This window comes from Gossypium hirsutum, chromosome A08 (genome assembly GCF_007990345.1).
Source record: "Gossypium hirsutum isolate 1008001.06 chromosome A08, Gossypium_hirsutum_v2.1, whole genome shotgun sequence".
In the NCBI taxonomy this organism is placed as follows: domain Eukaryota; kingdom Viridiplantae; phylum Streptophyta; class Magnoliopsida; order Malvales; family Malvaceae; genus Gossypium; species Gossypium hirsutum.
Genome location: NC_053431.1, coordinates 121446792 through 121468676, shown reverse-complemented (window position 1 = coordinate 121468676; position 21885 = coordinate 121446792). Strand labels below are relative to the sequence as shown.

Genomic DNA, 21885 nt, shown 5'->3' with positions numbered 1-21885 from the left:
CAAAGCTTGCCTCTCTGTCTATCTCTACTTATCTCCATGCCGAGAATCTTCTTGGCCTCACCTAGATCTTTCATCTCGAACTCTTGATTCAACTGAGCCTTCAGCTTATCTATCTCATTTTGGCTCTTCGAAGCGATTAACATATCATCAACATACAAGAGTAGATAAATGAAAGATCCGTCATGCAGCTTCTGCAAATACACACAATTGTCATATTTGCTTCTTGTGTACTTCTGCCTTCTCATAAAGCTATCAAATCGCTTGTACCACTGCCTCGGGGATTGCTTCAATCCATATAGCGATTTGTTAAGCTTACAAACCCAATTTCTACCACCAGCATCTGTGTATCCTTCTGGCTGAGTCATATAGATCTCCTCTTCTAACTCACCATGCAAGAAAGCCGTCTTAACATCAAGTTGAGCTAGCTCCAAATTCAACTGTGCTACCAAGGCCAACAAAATTCTAATGGAGGAATGCTTCACAACAGGGGAAAATACATCATTGTAGTCAATTCCCTCCTTCTGAGCGTAGCCTTTAGCTACCAATCTTGCCTTGTAGCGAATATCCTTCTTGCTAGGAGATCCATCTTTCTTTGCGAATACCCACTTGCATCCGATTGCCCTTTTATCTTTCGGTAATTGCGCCAACTCCCAAATATTGTTCTTCCGGAGAGACTGTATTTCTTCATCCATGGCGCTTTTCCATTTATCACTTTCTAAGCTTTGCATTGCTTCTTGATAAGTGATAGGAATATCATCAACAACGGGAAGGGCGTAGGCCACCATATCAGTAAATCGAGCAGGTTTACGAATTTCTCTCCGTGGCCTTGCAACTGCAACTGGTTCTGGTGTACTTAGTGGTTCTTGGGTCAGAACCTCTTCAACCTCTAATTCCTCCATTGTGGCTGGAGAATTAGACTTATTAACTGGGCAAATCCCCATCTGCTCAAACTCCACCTGTTTTGGAGTACACTCCACCTGCTGTGGAGTATTGCTCGTCTGAATATCTTTATCTGCTACCTTTTTCAATGTGGCAGATTCATCAAAGGTAACATCTCTGCTACAGATCATTTTCTTTGTGCTTAAGCACCAAAGACGAAATCCCTTCACTCCAGAAGTGATTCCCATAAAGAGAGCTTTCTTTGCCCTCGGATCTAACTTTGACTCCTTCACATGGTAATATGCAGTGGTTCCAAACACATGTAAGGAATCATAATCTGTAGCCGGTTTTCCAGACCATACCTCCATAGGAGTTTTTCTTTCTAATGCAGATGATGGCAAACGATTAACAAGATGGCCAGCGTATGTCACAGCCTCAGCCCAAAATTGCTTGCCCAACCCAGCATTGGACAACATACATCGAACTTTCTCTAGCAATGTTCGATTCATACGCTCTGCCACTCCATTCTGTTGTGGTGTATCCCTAACTGTGAAGTGTCGAACAATACCATACTCTTGGCACACATCGAAGAACGGATCACTTTTATATTCCCCTCCATTGTCCGTCCTAAGCCGCTTGATTTTCTTGCCAGTCTGGTTTTCGATCATAGTTTTCCATTTAAGAAAAACTCCAAGCACTTCATCTTTAGTTTTCATGGTATACACCCAAACTCTTCTGGAAAAGTCATCAACAAAAGTAACAAAGTAGTGTTTTCCTCCCAACGAAGGTGTTTTGGAAGGCCCCCACACATCTGAGTGAATATATTCCAAAATACCTTTTGTATTATGGATAGCAGTGCCGAATTTCACTCTCTTTTGCTTTCCCAGAACACAGTGCTCACAAAATTTTAATTTGCAAGCCATTGCACCTTTCAACAATCCTTGCTTTGCCAGAATTTGCAAGGATTTTTCGCTGGCATGTCCCAACTTCATATGCCACAACTGCATTGAGTCCAAGTCTTTGTTACCGGAAGCTGCAGCGACTGCTCCAATAACTGTACTACCTTGGTAGTAATACAAGTTATTTTTCCTGATGCCCTTCAATATTACAAGTGCGCCAGATGTCACTTTCAAAATCTCATCTCTCATAGTAACAACTGAACCATTGGATTCCAAGGCTCCCAATGAGATGAGATTTTTCTTCAAACTGGGCACGTACCGAACATCAGTCAGAACTCTGGTTGATCCATCTTGATTCTTTAATTGGATTGAACCTATCCCAACAGTTTTACAGGCATTGTCATTGCCCATATAAACAACTCCTCCATTTAGTTCTACTAAATCAGAGAACCACTCCCGGTTAGGGGACATATGATAGGTACAACCCGAATCCAATATCCACTCATTTGAATGGAACGACGATGATGATGCAACCAGTGATAGTTCAGAGTCACTAGTATCATGCTTAGCAACACAAGCATCTACAGCAGCTTTTCCCTTATTCTTCAGCTTTGGACAATTTTTCTTCCAGTGGCCTTTCTCATGACAAAAAGCACATTCATCTTTCCCGAGTCTGGACTTTGACTTTGATCTCCCCTTTTGAGTTTTCTTCCGAGTGTATGAACGACCTCGGACTACTAAAGCTTCTGTATCTCTGATTGAGTTTTTCTGTTTGTCCTTCTTTCTCTGTTCATAACTGTATAAGGCCGCACAGACTTCGCTCAGAGATATATCACTCCTGCCATGAAGTAGAGTAGTTTCTAGGAACTCAAACTCCTCAGGAAGTGACCCCAACAGCATCAAAGCCAAATCTTCATCTTTGAATGTCTCATCCATATTCAGCAAATCAGTGACTAACTGATTAAATTTGGTGATGTGATCATTCATTGTGGTACTTGGGACGTATGTGAAGCGAAACAGTCTTTTCTTCAAGTGGAGCTTATTTTGACTGTTTTTCTTCAAAAATTTTTCTTCAAGTGCCACCCACAACTTATTTGCAGAAGTCTCCTTTGAAAAAGCATACCTCTGCTCTCGAGAAAGGCATGATCGAATTGTGCCACATGCCAACCGATTGATCGCCTTCCAATCTTTCTCCTGTACATCATCTGGTTTCTCTTCATCAATGGCAATGTCTAGACCCTGCTGAAAAAGGGCATCTAGAACTTCACTTTGCCACATACCAAAATGGCCCGTGCCATCAAAGATCTCCACGGCCAATCTTGCATTTGCAATTGTCGGTCTTGTCCACATGGACGATGTTGAAGCTCCTACACCGACCGTTTTCTCCATAATCTTTCAATATACCTAAGGAAATCTTTTCTGATGTGGAAGATCAGTTTAAACTGCAACCACAGAGCATACTACGATTAACCTTCGGCTCTGATACCACTTGTTGTTCCAATAGGGTCGGAAGCGTGTAAATTATTGTACTAAAAAATCACACAAAGTTCAATTCCCAGGGAAGAGAGGTAGATCACATGGATCTCTTAAATACCAAGTCTTTCCTTAGACAGAATATCCCTACTATAGTAATTTAATAGCACAATTAAATACTACTATTATACCCTCAAATATTGAAAGAAAAATAGGACAAGAAAGAACACAAGAGATTTAACGAGGTTCGGTAAATTATACCTACGTCCTCGGGCACTAACACCAGATGATAACTTTACTATCTCCAAAGTATTACAAACAAATAGAATTCCTTAAGAATTCTCAAATGGGAGAAGAGAGAAAACTAAGAGAGAAAGATTGGTTGGGATGGTTGAAATGAGAAATGGTTAGGCCTATTTATAGTTGAAGTTCAGGGACTAACTTGCAAATGGCCTAAAAAATTAGGGACCAAAATTGCAATTATCCCTTTCAACTTTAAACAACTTGCCAACTATTTTTTTTCTTTCGGTGCCAATTGCACCTCCCACCATTTTTGACTTTTCAACCCCTTTTTTAATTTAACTTATCAACACTTTGAGCTATTCGAAATGGAACATTTTCCATTGATGTGTTTTGAAGATTAGTTGATTATTTGAGATAAGAGTTTTTACAACCTTCAAGAGGTTTAGTGCAGGGAGATATCCATGAAGATGTACAACATCGAGATTGCAGCAATTTTAGGAGGTCCTCGCTTACTAAGTTTTAATTAGTGGTTCTGCTGTTGATAATTTTGAATAGTTGATCAATTCGCATGACCTTGTAGATTCACATGTGTTATATCCAAAGTTACAACACTTATTGAACCCCAAATTATGGAGTATTCATCTTCTTTAGAAATAACCTGAATTCAAATAATTATCACATCAAACAAAAATTACAACCCCTACTCATAGCCAAATCTTTCAACTAGTGTCAGAGTAGGTCATCAAACCATTTGGGTGTTATCTTTGATTGAAAGGAGGATTTGACTCTTGACCACCACTGCTATATTAGAAAACTAATTGGAGAGCATCCATCAAGGCCATCAATTAAAAAAGCATAGTGTGGTGCCATGACTGGCTGGTTTCCACCTGTTAACAGAGTTGATGTTAGTCACTTCAAATTTATCTTCACCAGCGAATATGCTAGAGATGCATTGCTTACTCTGCAAATTTCCTATGAAGGAATTCCAATAGTTAGATTGTAAAAGCTTCAAATGTCTACTACCAGGTTTTGAAATCTATAAATGTCTAATGATAAAACGATTTCTTTGGTTAATGAACAATTATGTGATATAGCTGACAAAGCCTTTGCTTTTGGTGAAAACTTTTTTGAGGCTCAATTGTTTAGTAAGCTGCTAAGATCACTACTCGAAAAGTTTGCATTCTAAGTCATAATAATTGAAAAAGCTAAAGATATCAATGTGTTGATTGGGTTCTTTAAACTTTCGAAATGAATTTGGAAGAGAATAAAAGTGAGAAAGACAAAGCAAATAAAAAAGTTGCTTTCAAAGTTAAAGACATTATTGAAAATGTTGGCAATTCCATTCCATCTTTTGAAGAACCGAAAGAAAAACTTGCAGTCCTCACTGAAAACTTCAACAAAGCCATTCAAAATAGAAAATTGTAAAATGATGCAGTTCGATCAACAACCAGGAGAAAGGCAAAACAAAGTTGGTAGAAGAAAAATAACACGACAGGCAAAAAACGATCCGATGCCATGAATTAAAGGCTATAGGCATAACCATGCAAAGTGCTAAAAAGAAGAAGAAATCTTAATGTAACCTAGAGTAATGAGGATTTGTAAGAGCTTGTTATGCTAAAACCTCTCAAACAAAAAAAGTTGGAATGAACAATTGTTTTCAACTACCGATTGAAAATGAAATATGTGGAATAGGAATAACATATCTGATCACGCTTGCTAAAAAACTACTCCCTTTACCATATATTTTCAAAGCTAACAAGGGTGGCAAGATTTCAATAGCCTTCATGATCTCATTTTCACTTTCACCATGAATCTACAAAAATCAATATTGCTGCAAAAAAATTTTAATCGAGCCCATTCATCCTTACTTATTTTTAAACAAATATGTGTATAAAAAAAGAAAATTCTTTATTTGCTTTTTTAAGCAAAAATAATCATTTCAATTAAACTTTTTTAAAGTAAAAATTATTACATTTTTTTATAACTAATTCCACTATATTAAAATAAAAAATTTACTTCAACGTCTTCTAAAATTTTTGCATCTTTTCACTTTATAAAAGTTATGGTTAACCGATTTTCCTTTTATAGTTATACCGTTTTGATTGAATAGATTGGACCATCTATCCTCAATTTAACCTATTCAATTTATTGATTCAATCCTATTCTAATAACAACATATTACTTAAATTGATAAACATTTATTAAGTAAATATAACTAATTAAATAAATAAAAGTTAATTTTTTAAATAAAAAGACATTCTTAAATATGGATATACACTCAAATTCATCACTCTTTAAAAAAATTTTATATAATAAATTATATTTATTTACATCGAAAATGTTAATTAAAAATTTTTTATTTTTCATATTTTTAATTCAACTCACTTGTATTTTAATCTCCTACCAAATTTCGGACAATCATATCATTAATTTAAATTATTTATTTTCTTATATTTTACCTTAAATATATCTAATTTGAATATATCATCCACATTATATGAGAGGTAATAAAATGTTAGTTGTTATTACTTTTAAATTATAAAAAATAAAATATTGAATTATAATAAATTATAACCATTTATACGAAATTTAATGATTTTTTAAAATAATGTTAAAACATTATCAATTTTTTTTAAAAAATTATTCAACATTTAAAAAATAAATAAATACCCTTACAAATTTATAAAACTAAATTAAAAATGTAAACCAATATTTAAAAAAATATTTAAATGTTGTTTAAAATTTATTAAATATAAAAAATAAAATGAAAATAATATTTTAGTTTTTAAATATAAAAAATAATATGAATTAATTTTATATATTTTAATTATTAAAAACAATAAATCAACACGCGTAATAAAAAAATTAATTAATAATTAAATAACATTTAATTCACTGATCTTATTTAGCTTGATTTTTGATATAGTACTAATTACGAAACCAAACATTTTGTGCATTACAGAGAAAGTTAATGGGGAAAAAATTATATGCAAACCATTATCCAATTGTCAATGAAAGTTGATTAAGATAAAATCCTAAATTTTAGTATTTTAATTTTAATTTGATTTTTTTCAGAATAAAATCTTGAAATTCAGGATAAGAGTACAGATGTGACATAAAACTATTGGAAAGGGATACAATGACGTGGCGTCACTATTTCATACATCCTTTTTTCACAATTGTTTCTCCATTTTATTAGATCCTCAGTTTCTAGCTTATATGGCCAAGAAAATAACTTTAAAAAAGTGCTGCAAATAACTAAACAACAAACCGACTAAAAAGCACTACAAGATAAAGATTTAAATGGGGAGCAGCTAAAAACTAGAAGTTTACATCAGATTATGGTTGTCCCTAATGTTGACATCAAACCCAAACTGGTTCTCGGGGTTTTGATTCTGCATCATTGCCTGTGGAGCTGTTGGTTCCACAAACTGGTTGAATCCTGGTTGATCCATGGCTATATTATTCACATGTTGGTAGCCGTAATGATTTGTTTGGTAGGATTCTGCAAATGCAGGTGCGCGATACATCAAAGACATTTGCTTCAACACCTCCTTCTCATTCTTTAGCTCATGATATTCAGCTTTGGAAAACATTATCCCATAGCTCATTAAAATGAAAGGGCAAAAAAAAAAAAAAGAAATTAAGAGAGAGGGAAAACCTTCTTTCAACATAAGCTCTCCGGAGAGGGTAGACAACTTTTCCTTCATGGAACCATTCTCCGCTCGCAGCAATGTGTTCTGAGCATCAACATATCTGATCTTGGGAAAGGCATTCGCCAATTCTTCCTGTGCATATATCAAGATAATGCTAGGATTTGGCACCAAAAGAAATTTAAAGTACATGAATATTTCCCTATCGATTTAACATGAGATGTCTATTCATATTGCAAATATTGAAATTTGTCTGGGTTTATTTAACATAAGGTGTTATTAGGAATTTGATCTGGCTTCGATTATGATAATGACAAATCAAGGATGTCAGCAACAATCATATTGCAATGTGGTGATGAAACATATCATTTAAGGGTTTCATAAATTACTGCTTCGGAGTAAATTATTACCCCCCTTGGGTAGGAGCAGAGATTTGTGGACTTGATGATGATTTGACAAATTTTGAAAATTTTTAACGGTGGAATTGGAGTTACAATAAAGCTAGGAAGGCAACACTCATGTACCATCTTTGCTAAGCTGATCAAAACATATTTTATGTTTAAGACTTTAAGTAATGATTTGATTGAGAAGGTTTAATTATAATATAAATATATATATTTAAAATTTTATTTTATAAAACTATTTATAATTTTTATATTCATATTCAATATTTTCTTATATTATTTATTTTAAATATAATTATTCTCATTTGATAATAATTATTTTTATTTATAAAATTTCAATAACCTAAAACAAAACAACTACAAATTCTAGTATTTTAAAATATTAGCATTTTAAAAAACTCAAAAATTTTACATTTCGTTTAAACACATTCTAAAAGTTTTAAAAATGACCTGATTAAATAATTAATTTAAATTAATTACATATTTTATTCTTTCCATGCAATGTACGGGTTGTTCCGTACTACTAGTCGGATCATTTACAAACTTGATATTTAAGGATATATATATATATAAACGTAAAGCAAGATTGTCTAGAAACTTTCTTTGGATTATATATCTTATTGATCTCTATTTTTTAAAAGATTTTTCGTTAATTTTAATCGTCGTAGAAAGTAAATTCAGAATGAATTTCGTTGTACTTTTACTTCTTTTTTTCTTAATATTTTAACTCTCGGTTTTTTGGGTACATAATTTTTTAACTCTTTTATTACGATCACATCTGTTCACACTTCAATAATATAGCTTTGAACACTAAGAATAAAACCTATAATTTAGATTTATTTGGGGGTTATATCAAAGATCATAAACACAAAAATAGAGCAATATATAGGAGTGATTTTGTTTACCTCGAGAGCCTTTACTCCTGCTTCCAGTTGTGCAATGTATTGCAGTTGTTTGAGTCGATACCTTTGTGAATATTCACGGCTAGCGGCAATCCTAACCCAAGAAAACACATTCATCGACCTTTTGATTGACAAATCTGAAACTTTTTAAGGGTCTAAGATAATGATAGATTTTAAAATATTTTCCAAACATAATATCTTGCAAATGCTATGCATGTTTCACCTTTTGAGCTTTTTAGGGTCCATCACCATGTTACTGTCAAGTCTTTGTCCTTCACCGTGGGGGACCTGATTTCCATTGGTTGATCGAGGAACTCTCTCATTATTAGCATTGCCACTTCCATTGGATGGTAACTCCGGCAATGGAGCATTGAGTGTTTCTTCATTAACATCTCTATTATTAATTCCTGCCATTACTTCAATCAAGTCGATAACCTACCAAAGAAACAAGCTTAAGTTAAGAAATTGTACAACCTTAATTGACCTTTGAAGAGTTAGTGGCTTGCTAGCACTTCGGATTTACCTTTGCCAAAAACAAGAAATGATTGCGGTAGGTGAAACAATCCTAGGAGCGTTCATTTTTATATTGATAAACCAGTGGGGCAACTACTATGGCGGTTTTTAAGTCTAAAATGCTAATGCATATAGTGCAAATACATGTATTTGTTTTATTTTCCTTATATGGTCAAACTGTTATGGCAATGTTTTTCCGTTCTAAAATGGTAATGCATAGTGGAATGCATGCATTAATCTAAAATGCTAATGAACTTTGTCCTGTTATAATTTGGTATTTAATCTGTCATTAAAATATATAGATTTTTTTTCCTTATTAATGTTACCTTATAAAGTTATCTTTTACCAGGGTATCAAAATTGAATAATTGAACAGTTTTCCACTTTGGAAAATCAAATGTTCCATGATGTTTCTTGACCTGGAAACACTCTGGCCAAAGAAAATAAAAACCTGCAAACACCAAGTCATTCTTTCATATTTGGAACCCTAAGAAATACATCTATATGGTAATGGTTAAAAATGGAGGCCAAAGTCTACTAGGATTCTCTATACTACGATGTAAAGTTCATTTTAGTCCCTTTACTAAAAATTGTTCCAAATTAGTATTTATGCATCAAAAATTTATTCAAATCATGGCACCATTAAAATTTGTCGTTAAGTTACTCATAATTTGGAAATAATATATTATAACCAATTGATTTTCCCATGACCCAACCCGACCCATAAAGAAACCCAACTATCCCTCAAAAAAATCCATGTGGGTTTGAACTATCGTGTGGTTGAATCTATAAGCAGTTTAACGGAAAATTTTAATGGTATCATGATTTGAATAAAATTTTAATGTATAAGGATTAATTTGAAGTTTTTTTTTAGTAAAGGGGCTAAAATAAAATTTAAATAATAGTATAACAGTCCTAATAGAATTTGACCAAAATATGGACGGTTATTTAATTAACATATATTTTCTTTCCTAGCGGGTGATACCATAAGCACATGGGGTAGGAACCAATGATCTTACACGGCTTTTGTGGATAACATGAGCAAAAGAGTTTCTATTTCTGTTCTTAGAGAGGCATTCAACGAATATGGGAATGTCATTGATGTTTATGTGCGTATAAGAATCGAAAGAGGTTTTATAGTAGTCACACCTTTGCTTTTGTGAGGTTCAGATATGACTTAGAGCTAAGGAAAACGCTGGTGTAAGCTAATGGTAGAAGGATTGATGGTTTTGTTATTCAAGTCTCCATGGCTAGATATGAATTGGATTCACTTTTGTTGGAAAATTAAAAAGTATGTATAGCCACAAATTTGGCGCAACAAGCTTTATTGGCAAATGGGTTGGTTTGTAAGTTGTTTCCTTGGAGAGGCTTGTTAACCATTATTAGTTTTAATAGTAAGGAAGAAATGGCAAAAACTTTGTATTTTTGTCTGCATTTTTTTTTTAGTCATCAAATTGTAAAACTTTTTAATCTAGGTAATAAACTTTGTATTTGCTTCTATTTTGGTCACCAGTGATTAAGTTGATAACAAAAATCTTTCTCTAACTAGTATAATAACACATTTAGTCCTCAATACTTTCATATTCTATGAATTTGATCCTTATTCTAAATAATTCGATAAATTTAACCTTTCACATTTACAAATTCTATCGGTTTGATTTTCAAATTTTTAACCAAAGCTTTCAATTTTTAAAACAAACACGTTTCACATCTATAAATTTGTAAAACCCAAAAAAAAAGAAAAAACTTCTCCAATAATACAAATATAACATACTTTTAATATAAATATGTGGCATCAAATAATACTGTTGGGTGTGGGTCCCACTTGTGGGGAACCCTTACACCAATCAATCCAACTTAAAAGGAGTTGTTTATTTCTTTTGTTTGGTTACAAAAAGGAAAGCTTCTGCCACATATTTATTACCCTTTTTGGATTTGACAAAAAGCCATTCTTTTTGGCTTTTACGTATGGATGTGGGCAGCCATTTATTGAAAGCCAAAAATCAAATTCTGAAACAGAGAGATTGAAGCTTGCCGGAAAAAAACAAAAGAGGAGAAATCAGTTTTTTTTCAAGTTTGGTGCAGCAGTGATCAACTCTTCTATCGAAGGTCTATTTGTGGTTCGATTGAGCTAATTTTTGGACAGCAGCTAGGCGATAAGGTGTTCTTGAATTTGTACGGTCGAATTTTTCATCCGAGCCTTGTAGTGTCAGAAATACCCATTTTTCAGCAGCTACATTTTTGGTGATATTCTCCCATTTTTCTCTCTTTTGCTAAAGACTACATATTGCTAGCCTTGTTAGAGTTGAATGCTTGTTGTAGGTTTGATATTGTGATCTTGTAGTTGAACATTTGATGATAGTGGAGCTTTTGATCGGACTCTAAAGTCCTGTGGTTTTTATCCTTGATTTAGAGGGGTTTTCCACGTAAAAATACTGCTATTTATTTATTTTTGTTATGGTTGCATTGGTTGATTTATGGTTGATTAATGTTGCTAGGGAACATATTTTGTGCTATTGTGCTCGCCATAATTTTGACAGGAGTTATAGGGAGAGAAAGAACACCGGTTGTGCTTTGCTTTTTTTTGGTTGTTCAGTTTCTTCTCAACAAACTGGTATCAGAGCTAGGTTATTGTGTTAGATAATTATGGAAATCAATAAGAGCAAGATGATTATGTTGAATGGCACAAATTATCAACTTTGGCGAAATGAAATGAAGGACTTGTTGTTTGTGAAGGCTTTGTATCTTTCGGTCTTTGCTACTCAAAAACCCGATTCGAAAAGTGATAAAGAATGGGAATTTAAGCATCAACAAGTGTGTGGCTTTATTCAGAAATTTGTTAAAGAAAATGTTTACAACCACATTGATCAAGAGACACATGCTCAAACATTGTGGGAGAAGCTTGAAAGCTTGTATGCTTCGAGGTCGGGCAATAACAAGTTTTTTTGCTGAAAAAAATGATGGCATTGAAAAACAAAGAAGGAATGTCTATAGTTGACCATGTTATTGAATTTCAGAGTGTGATGAATCAGTTGCTTGGTATGGGTGTCAAATTTGATGACGAGATTTTAGGGCTTTGGTTGCTTGCTACTCTACTAGACTATTGGGAGACCTTTTGGGTCTCGCTCATTAATTCTGCCCCACAGGGTATTATTACTTTGGATTTGGCTAAGAGTGGTATGTTGAATGAAGAGGTTAGAAGAAGATCTCAGGGTCCTACATCACAGTCCGAGGTGTTGGTCATCGAGAACTGGGGGAGGAACAGAGACAAAGATGGAAAGGGTATAGATAAAAACCAAAGCAAGTCAAGATCGAGATACAAGAATCTTGAGTGCCATCATTGTGGTAAGAAAGGTCATATCAAGAAATATTGCTTCAAATGGAAGAAAGAGAACAAATGTGGTGGTGATAAACATGACCAGAATGATGATAAAAAATCCGAGCGTGTTGCTATTGTTACTCATGAAGATCTATTGGTTATTTGTGATTAGAATTTGGTCAACCTAACATGCGACGAGACTAGTTAGGTGATTGATACTGGTGCATCACTTCATGTCACGTCGAGGAAGGATTTCTTCACATCTTATACTCCTGGTGATTTTGGGGTATTGAAGATGGGTAATAACGGTTTGGTTTCCGTTACTGGTATGGGAAATGTTAGCTTGGTGAGTAACAATAGAACAAAGTAACTCTCAATGATGTCAAACATGCACCGGATATCCATTTGAATTTGATTTCTGCAGGATAGCTTGATGATGAGAGATTCTGTAACACCTTCAGTGAGGGGCAGTGGAAGTTGACTAAAGGCTCCTTGGTTGTGGCTCGAGGAAAAAAGAGCTCAAATTTATACTTGATGCAAGCTTCGACTTCTCGAGAGACAGTGAATGTGACAGTGAATAACAGCTCAACTGAGTTGTGGCATAAACGACTCAGTCACATGAGTGAGAAGGGACTTAACTATTTAGTAAGGAAGAATCAATTTTCGGGTTTGAAGAATGCTGCACTGAAGAATTATGCTCATTGTCTAGCAGGAAAGCAGAGAAGAGTTTCATTTAGAAGCTGTCCTCCTCATAGAAGATCAGAGTTGCTAGAGTTGGTCCATTCAGATGTTTGTGGTCTAATAAAAGTAAGGTCACATGGCGGTGTACTTTATTTTGTGACTTTCATTGATGACTGTTCAAAAAAGCTGTGGGTTTACACTTTGAAGTCTAAAAATCAAGTATTTGAGGTGTTTAAACAATTTCAAGCATCAGTTGAAAGGGAAACATAGAAGAAGTTGAAATGCATCCGTACTGATAATGGTGGCAAGTACATAGGGTCGTTTCATGAGTATTGTCTGCGACAGGGAATCAGACATCAGATAACACCACCAAAGACTCCACAGTTAAATAGGTTAGCTGAAAGAATGAAACGAACATTGATTGAGAGAGTCAGATGTTTATTGTTAGATGCAAAGTTACCAAGATTGTTTTGGGTTGAAGCTTTGAATACAGTGACACATGTAATAAATCTGTCTCCTAGTGTTCCTTTGCGAGGTGATGTGCCAGATAGAGTTTGGTTTGGTAAAGACGTGTCATATGATCATCTACGTGTGTTCGGTTGTAAAGCATTTGTTTATGTTCCAAAGGATGAAAGATCCAAGTTGGATGCCAAGACTCGACAATGCATTTTTATTGGTTATGGTCTAGATGGTGAGTTTGGTTACAGACTCTATAATCCAGTTCAGAAGAAACTCGTGAGAAGCAGAGATGTTGTCTTCATTGAGGATCAGACCATTGATGACATTGATAAGACGGAGAAAGTGGATTCATAAGATAGTGGTGACTTGATCGATGTGAATCCGGTTCCCCTAGACTCTTCACCAGATCCTATCTAGGATGATGTGTAAGGTGATATTAGTGATGACCATCAGGATATAGGTGACTTTGATACTCCTATGGATGATGTTATGAATGGTCAACAACAAGCACTTATAGCTCCACCAGTAATTCCACTTTGAAGGTCTTCTAGAGATCGACGATCTTCTGTCAGGTATTCTTCTGATGAATATGTTTTTTTGACTGACAGGGGAGAACTTGAATGTTATGAAGAGGCTATGGAGAGTGAATGCAAAGATCAGTGGGTTGAAGAGATGAAAGATGAACTTCAATCCTTGCATGAGAACCATACCTTTGAGTTGGTGAAACTGCCTAAGGGCAAAAGAGTTTTGAAGAATAGGTGGGTTTACAGGTTGAAGCAAGAAGAGAAGTCTTCATCTCCACGATACAAGGCTAGATTGGTCGTCAAAGGTTATACTCAAAAAAAGAGGGTTTATTTTGAAGAAATATTTTCTCTAGTTGTGAGGATATCCTTTATCAGAACTATACTGAGTTTGGTAGCTTGTTATGACTTAGAGGTTAAACAAATGGATGTGAAAACTGCTTTTCTTCATGGTGACTTGGAAGAAGAGCTTTACATGGAGCAGCCAGAGGGGTTTGTTACACAAGGGAAAGAGGACTATGTGTGCAGATTGAAGAAGAGCTTGTATCGTTTGAAGCAAGCTCCAAGGCAACGGTACAAGAAGTTTGAGTCTGTTATGGGGAAGCAAGGCTACAAGAAGACTACTTCTGATCATTGTGTGTTTGTTAAGAGATTCTTTGGTGATGATTTTATAATTCTTTTACTCTATGTTGATGATATACTTATTGTTAGTCAGAATGCTTCTAAAATTGAGAATTTGAAACAAGAGTTGAGTAAATCCTTTGCAATGAAGGATTTGCGACCAATAAAGCAAATTCTTGACATAAGATTGACACGTGACAGAAAGGTCAAGAAATTATGGTTATCACAAGAGAGGTACATTGAGAAAGTACTTCAAAGGTTTAGTATAGGCAAAGCTAAAGCGGTGAATACTCCCTTTATTACACACTTCAGATTGAGTATTAAGCATAGTCCTTCCACAGAAAAGGAGAAGGAAGAAATGCAGAAAATTCCTTACTCTTCAGCTGTGGATAGTTTGATGTATGCAATGGTTTGCACGAGACCAGACTTGGCTTATGCTGTTGGTATAGTTAGTCGGTTTCTTTCTAACCCAGGCAGAGAGCATTGGAATGCAGTAAAGTGGATTATGAAATATCTTTGTGACACTTCCAATATGAAACTTGGTAATAAGAAACATGTTCTTGTTGGGTATACAGATTCAGACATGGCCGGAGACATTGATTCGAGGAGATCTACTTCAGCTTACTCGATCACTTATGCAGGGGGAGCTGTGGCTTGGCAATCGAGATTGCAAAAGTGTGTTGCATTGCCCACCACTGAATCATAGTTCATTGCAACAACCGAAACGTACAAGGAGATGCTTTGGATGAAGAAGTTTGTGCATGAGCTTGGTTTTACTCAGGAGAAGTATGTCCTGTATTGTGATAGCCAGAGTGCTATTCATCTTGGTAAGAGCTCAACTTTTCATGCTAGATCTAAGCATATTGATGTGAGGTACCATTGGATACGAGATGTTCTTAAAGCTAAGCTATTAGAGCTTGAGAAGATATACACTAATGATAATGGTGCTGATATGTTGACGAAGGTCTTACCAAAAGGAAAGTTTGAAGCATGGTGTTTAACCTCCGGCATGAAGGCATTCCCCACATAGTTCGAGGGGAAGATTTGTTGGGTGTGGGTCCCACTATGTGGGGAACCCTTACACCGGTCAACCCAACTTAAAAGGGGTTGTTTATTTCTTTTGTTTGGTTACAAAAAGGAAAGCTTCTGCCACATATTTATTATCCTTTTTGGATTTGACAAAAAGCCATTCTTTTTGGCTTTTACATGTGGATGTGGGCAGCTATTTATTGAGAGCCAAAAATCAAATTTTGAAATAGAGAGATTGAAGCTTGTCAAAAAAAAAAACAAAAGAGGAAAAATCAGTTTTTTTTCAAGTTTGGTGCAGCAGTGATCAACTCTTCGAACGAAGGTCCATCCGTGGTTCGATTGAGTTGATTTTTGGACAGAAGCTAGACGATAAGGTGTTCTTGACTTTGTACTGTCGGATTTTTCATCCAAGCCTTGTAGCGTCGGAAATACCCGTTTTTCAGCAGCTGTATTTTTGGTGATGTTCTCCCATTTTTCTCTCTTTTGCTAAAGATTACATATTGTTAGTCTTGTTGGAGTTGAATGCTTGTTGTAGGCTTGATATTTTGATCTTGTAGTTGAACATTTGATGATAGTGGAGCTTTTGATCGGACTCTAAAGTCCCGTGGTTTTTACCCTTGATTTAGAGGGGTTTTCTACGTAAAAATATCGGTGTCTCTATTTATTTATTTTTGTTGTGTGGTTGCATTGGTTAATTTGTGGTTGATTAAGGTTGCTAGATAACATATTTTGTGCTATTGTGCTTGCCATAATTTTGACAGGAGTTATAGGGAGAGAAAGAATACCAGTTGTGCTTTGCTTTGTTTTGGTAGTTCAGTTTCTTCCCAACAAATACCACATTACCTTCTCCTTCACTCAGCTTTTTAATAATATCTCCTATTAATGAAGAATTCTTGCGAATGCATGCATGTGCATATTTTAATCCATTAAGATTAATTTCTAATCTAAAACTATTCAAAAGAAAATTATAATAATAAACATAGATCAATAGGCAAGTTATAATGTTTTCACTACACAAAGCATAAAATTAAGATGACCAAATTTTCTATTTCAATGTAATTAATCTTAATTTGAATTTTGTGTAAATGTTATAAAATTTATTTTCATTTATGGTTTTTGGACATCAGGTTTGAGATAATAAAAAAACTACATGTATTAAATTAAATATTATTATTGACTTTAGTATTTCCACAAGTAAACTAATTTTTTTATATAAATATATTTAATAAAATAAAATAAAATGTAAAAAGTAAATTAAACATGCAATATTTTTTAAACCTCACTTAAAAAATTTAAAAACTTTCACCATTGATGATAATCCTTGAATTAAAAAGAATGTTTTTTATTAACAGATATGGCAGAATGGGAATAGTTTTCTTTTGGGGTTTACAAATTTATAAATATAGAATGTGTCTATTTTAAAAGCTAAAAGCTTTGGTTAAGAAGTTTGTAGATTAAATTGATAGAATTTGTAAATGTGAAGAGTTAAATTTATTGAATTATTTAGAATTAAGCTCAAATTTATAGGTATATGTAAGTATTGAGGACCGAATGTGTCATTATACCAATTAAAAAAACATCACACTTCGTGATCAATTTAACAGTGGGTGACCAAATAAAAACAAATATAAGGTTTAATACCTAAATTGAAATTTTTTAAAATTAAATGACTAAGATAAAAATATTACGACATAGTTAGATAATCACTAATATAGTTTACCTTTATAGTTTATAGTCAAGCCTAGGTTTGTTTAATTAAAGCCATTTTAGTCATGTTGTAGCCAATTACACAAATGAAGCAAGACTAAATTAACATGGTTTTTACTAATAATTTCTTATTAACAATAATGATGAAAAACAGTATAAGAACATTTGGGTTCTCCGGCGGCAGAGCTCGCCGTATATTGAACTTGAAGAGGGAGGAGAGGGTTTTTTGAAACTAAAATTGAAAAAATGGAAAGACTATTTTGGGGTTTCGAGTTTAAATAATAGGGAATGTGGGAAATTTTTTATTTAATTCCTGTACAAGCCTAATGTTGCCCGGGCCCATAAACAAATAAAATATAACAACCCAACAAATAATTTTACAAGCCCAAACCCAATAGGCCTAAAACTAAACCCTAAAAGCCCAACTAACCCACTATCCTAAAATTTTTTCAGCAACCAACCCCAGGGACCATACCCCTCAGCCTTGGCCACCACGCCCCACGCATGCATCTCAGCCTTGGTCACCACGCTCCACGCGTCTGACACCCTTATATCCTGCAAACACAAACAACAAGAAACAGCAGCAACAACAAAGGAATGGTAGTCTTTGTAATCGGTTATAAAAACCGGAAAAAGGAATTTTGTGAAGGGGGACTTGAAAAAAAAACAGATTAAGCAAAAAAGAATAGACATTTTCTAGAGGTGAATATTATTTGCGTTTCAGTTCTGATCTTTGTGTGTTTCAATTTTTTTATTTCACGAAATAATAATAAAAAGAAATAATAGAACGTACCTCTGATTCATTGTTTGGGAGGGGGGTTCCGGCGTTCCCTAGCCGATTTGGAGGCCGTTGAACCATTGGGGGTTCGGCCAATGGCCGTGGAAGGGAGCATGGAACTGGAGGGGGGCCTTCCTTTTTCTTTTTTCTTTTTTTTTCTTTTTTCCTTTTTCTTCTCTCTTTCGTTGCGGTGGGTCACGAAAATACCGTCTTCGGGCTGTTTAGAGATGGACCAAGCGGTCTCGTGCCACTCAGCACCGATCGTCGTTCGTGGGCGTGGAGGGCCGCCAAGGAATCCATGGTCGGCCATGGAGGAGGCTAAAGAAAGGAGAGAAAGCAAAAAAAAAAAAGCTTTCTGTTGAAAAAAAAGGGAACTGGAAATGAAATGAAAAAGAAAGGTTTTGTTTTTAAATGATGATGATGAGATGATGCCATTTGGCATAGTGGGGGGTTTGGCATTTTCCCTAAAAGGTAGATTTATGCAATTAGTCCTTTCCTTTTTCAACCCCCATTCAATCAGCCCCATTTTCTGTCTTCTTTTGGTTTTAAAATTTAGCCCTCAGATCCTATTTAGTTTTCGTTTTTATCCTTAATTAAATTTTTAGTATTTATACTTTTATACCTCGAATTTTAATTTGTTTTTAGCCATGACCTAAATCTATTTAATTCACTTATTGACTTTTTTTTGTATTTGTTTTATTTACATATTATTTCAAATATTTTATATGTTGCTTATTTACATCTATTCTAACTTATTTTAATGTGTTGATTATTCAAATTCTTATTATTTATCTTAACTTGCTTTATGTATATGTTACCTTAATCTACTTTATATGTATTATTTATTTTTTTATTCCTTACCTATTATATATATGTATACATATGGTTTATTTCAAGCTTTTTAGATATTTATAATTCTTTAAAAATTATTATATATTTATTTTAATTTTTTTATATATTATAAGTTATTGTATCTTATGTATTTCAAATAACTCTCTCTTTATTATCTTTGAATTGTTACTATTACAAAGTATATTTATATTGTCCCTTTTTAATTCTTTTACATATTTTATGTTTTTTTTAAACTTGTTATATATCATTTTAAATTAACTATTATATATTACTTATTTTAAAATTATTTTATATACCTTATTTTAAACCCATTTTACTTATTTCAAATGATTTTATTATTATTTATTTTAGGTTTCTTTTTTTACATATCATTTTACCCCTTTTATATATACATATTATATATTTTAAAATTATTCATTTTTTTTTAAATTCTACTTTGTGTGGTAATGGATTTTTTAAGACACCTTTTTTATATTACTTATTTTAAACTCATTTATTATCATTCTAAAATTTGTTCACACTTTATTTATTTTAATTTGTTTTATACCTTTTTATCATTTAATTCATTGGTCCTCATTTATTGATGTTGTCATTTAAATGTTGTATGATTGTTGCTATTGCATGTACTAAGATTCCTTATTTATATTTTCATATTATTATCATTCACTAGTGTAATATTTTATTCATGCATTATTATTCCATGCACTATCATTCTATGCACATTACTATATTTTTATCTCACGTCATCGTATCGTGTATTAAACTTCAACGTTTTATCCAATATGGATCGTTCCACTTTTACTCCAAATAAATAACACTTGTTGTTTAAATATTGCATTCGCTACTATTCAAAAACGAAATTTTCCAAATAAGGCAATGTTATGCATTTTGAGATATCGAGGAATTTTGCCCTAACTTACGGGGTTTCGATTTTCTCGTTATTTCTAAATAGCTAAATATCCTTTTCGAGTTTTAAAACACACGAAACTCTCATTTAAATTAAAAGACGACCTTGTGCTTGGGAATTCACGGTATTGTGTCCTAACTTACGAGATGTGATATTTCGATATCTCAAGATAAGGAAATTTTTAAACAATCGATTTGAGCTAATTCAAGAATTTTAAAATCGATATTAATAGAAAGGATCGAATTTCAAATCCGTTCCCGTTTTAATTTTCACTTTCAAAACCAAAGTCGATGCCGTTTTCAAAAAATGGTCACGACACTATCTTGTATGCTATGTTTTATCATGTTAACGCGCTCCTTCATGCATCGGTTTTAAAAATGAGACTTTAAGGATTTCAAAAAATATACAGGCAATACTTGGTGTTTGAAAATTTCGAGAAAGTAGTGCCCTAACTTATTGGGTTACCACTTTTCTCGTTGAATTCGAATAATTAAGTACCCTTCTGAGTTTTTTTGAAGGTTTTCTAAATGCAAGCCACTATCTTGGAATTTCAAAGCAATATGTCCTAACTTATTGGATATAGCGTTTTGCTGATCCGAAATAGGAATTTCAAAAAAGGTTAACTTAATGTCAATACTTTGACGCGAGCGAATCCCAATTTTCAAATTTAAAATATTTTAAAGAGCACTACATCTTAATTTTTTTTAATTTCCAACATTCAAGACATTTGATAATCAATTAGGTACCAATTTTGGGCGTTACGAGGGTGCTAATCCTTCCTCGTACGTAACTGACTCCCGAACCCGTTCTTTTATTTCGTGGACCAAAACTAATAATTTTAAAACAAAATGTTTTAAAGGTGATCCGATCACACCTAAAAAGATTGGTGGCGACTCCCGTTTTCTTTTTTTAAAATCGATTCCCATTTTCCAAAACGTGGTTTAAAAATGGTTTCGACAGTTCCTTTATGTTTTTAAACTTGTTTTCAAGGCTTCTACCTTTTGTAATTGCAGATTGGGTCCTTGGGATTTGAAATATCTTTTAATTTTCGAAATTTTGAGCAAATAAATCTCCCTATTAGTCCCTTTGCTTCTACATTTTGTTAAATTTTAAAATTAGGCCTTTCCTGTTATTTTCTTTTTATTTGACTTTAATTCTAAAATTGTTAATTGTTTGATTTGAACTTGAATTTTCATTTACAACTTTAAGATCCAGTTCAATGCAAATTTTTCATGCATTATGGTTTAGATTTTTAAGATTTCTAGCACGTCTTCGGTCTGCTACTCTAGCAAGTTTTCTAGGGTTTTGTTCTAGTTGAGGTTTTTCACGACGACGCTCCTTGTACTTTAGATTTTGATTTAATTTAGGCCGTGTTTTAGAATGGAAGATGATCTGGCGGTGTTCTGATTTAATTCGAAATTTTTCATGCATTATAATGATAATCCTAGATTTTTAAGTTTAGATTTTTGTCAAAATTCGAAGTTTTTAAGTTAGGAATTTTAATTACCAAATAGGATTATCATTATATAGGCATTATAGGGTGTTATGATTTTCCCTACACATAACTGTACTCTTAAATCGAAATTTTGGTGATGAGTTTGAGTCTTAGTTCTTAAGATTTTTTAAGTTAATTTTAGGATAAGTCTTAAATTTTTAGATAATAAGTGGTTAACCGACGTATCTCAAATTAGTTAGTGATGACTCTACTCCTTTAAATTTTTGTGTCTAGCTTACTAGGTCCTGAGTCTAACAACTCACGACAATTAATGTAAAGTAATAGTGGTTAACCGACTTATCTCAAATAAGTAAGGCAAGTTATGGTTTAATATAACTATGCCTCAAGTTGCAAAAACTACTATAGTTGTAACCATAGTTGCACCTTACAACAATGACAACCAAAGGTGATATTAATGGTTAGGTATAATGATAAATTTAACACTTAATATTTACACGTTTTATCGATTTGATCTTTATTCTTCTTTTAAGTTAAGTTTAGCCTTCATTATTTTAAAAATGGTTGAATTTGACCATTAACCTTCTAAAAAG

General features: G+C 33.5%; 1 protein-coding gene and 1 long non-coding RNA gene across 2 annotated transcripts; both read right to left on the bottom strand.

Annotated features, from left to right (window-relative positions):
• Window positions 1-6614: 6614 nt before the first annotated feature.
• LOC107905169 (uncharacterized) lies at window positions 6615-8580 on the bottom strand. Its single transcript, XM_016831755.2, has 3 exons — window positions 8457-8580; window positions 7156-7282; window positions 6615-7077 (listed from the first exon to the last, which is right to left on the bottom strand). Exons 1-3 carry the CDS (start codon window positions 8568-8570, stop codon window positions 6824-6826), a joined length of 495 nt encoding a protein of 164 aa, XP_016687244.1. The 5' UTR covers window positions 8571-8580; the 3' UTR covers window positions 6615-6823.
• An 8833-nt stretch (window positions 8581-17413) lies between these two features.
• On the bottom strand, window positions 17414-18729 carry LOC107893547 (uncharacterized). Its single transcript, XR_001682865.2, has 2 exons — window positions 18096-18729; window positions 17414-17857 (listed from the first exon to the last, which is right to left on the bottom strand). It is a non-coding gene; the product is annotated as an uncharacterized lncRNA (long non-coding RNA).
• Window positions 18730-21885: the final 3156 nt, after the last annotated feature.

Coding starts and splice junctions, on each gene's coding strand:
- LOC107905169 (XM_016831755.2), bottom strand. CDS start 8,570: ATGAATGTGTTTTCTTGGGTTAGGATTGCCGCTAGCCGTGAATATTCA. Junction 7,283..8,456: donor CAGGAGTAAAGGCTCTCGAG/GTAAACAAAATC, acceptor ATATATGCACAG/GAAGAATTGGCGAATGCCTT. Junction 7,078..7,155: donor AGAGCTTATGTTGAAAGAAG/GTTTTCCCTCTC, acceptor TGTTTTCCAAAG/CTGAATATCATGAGCTAAAG.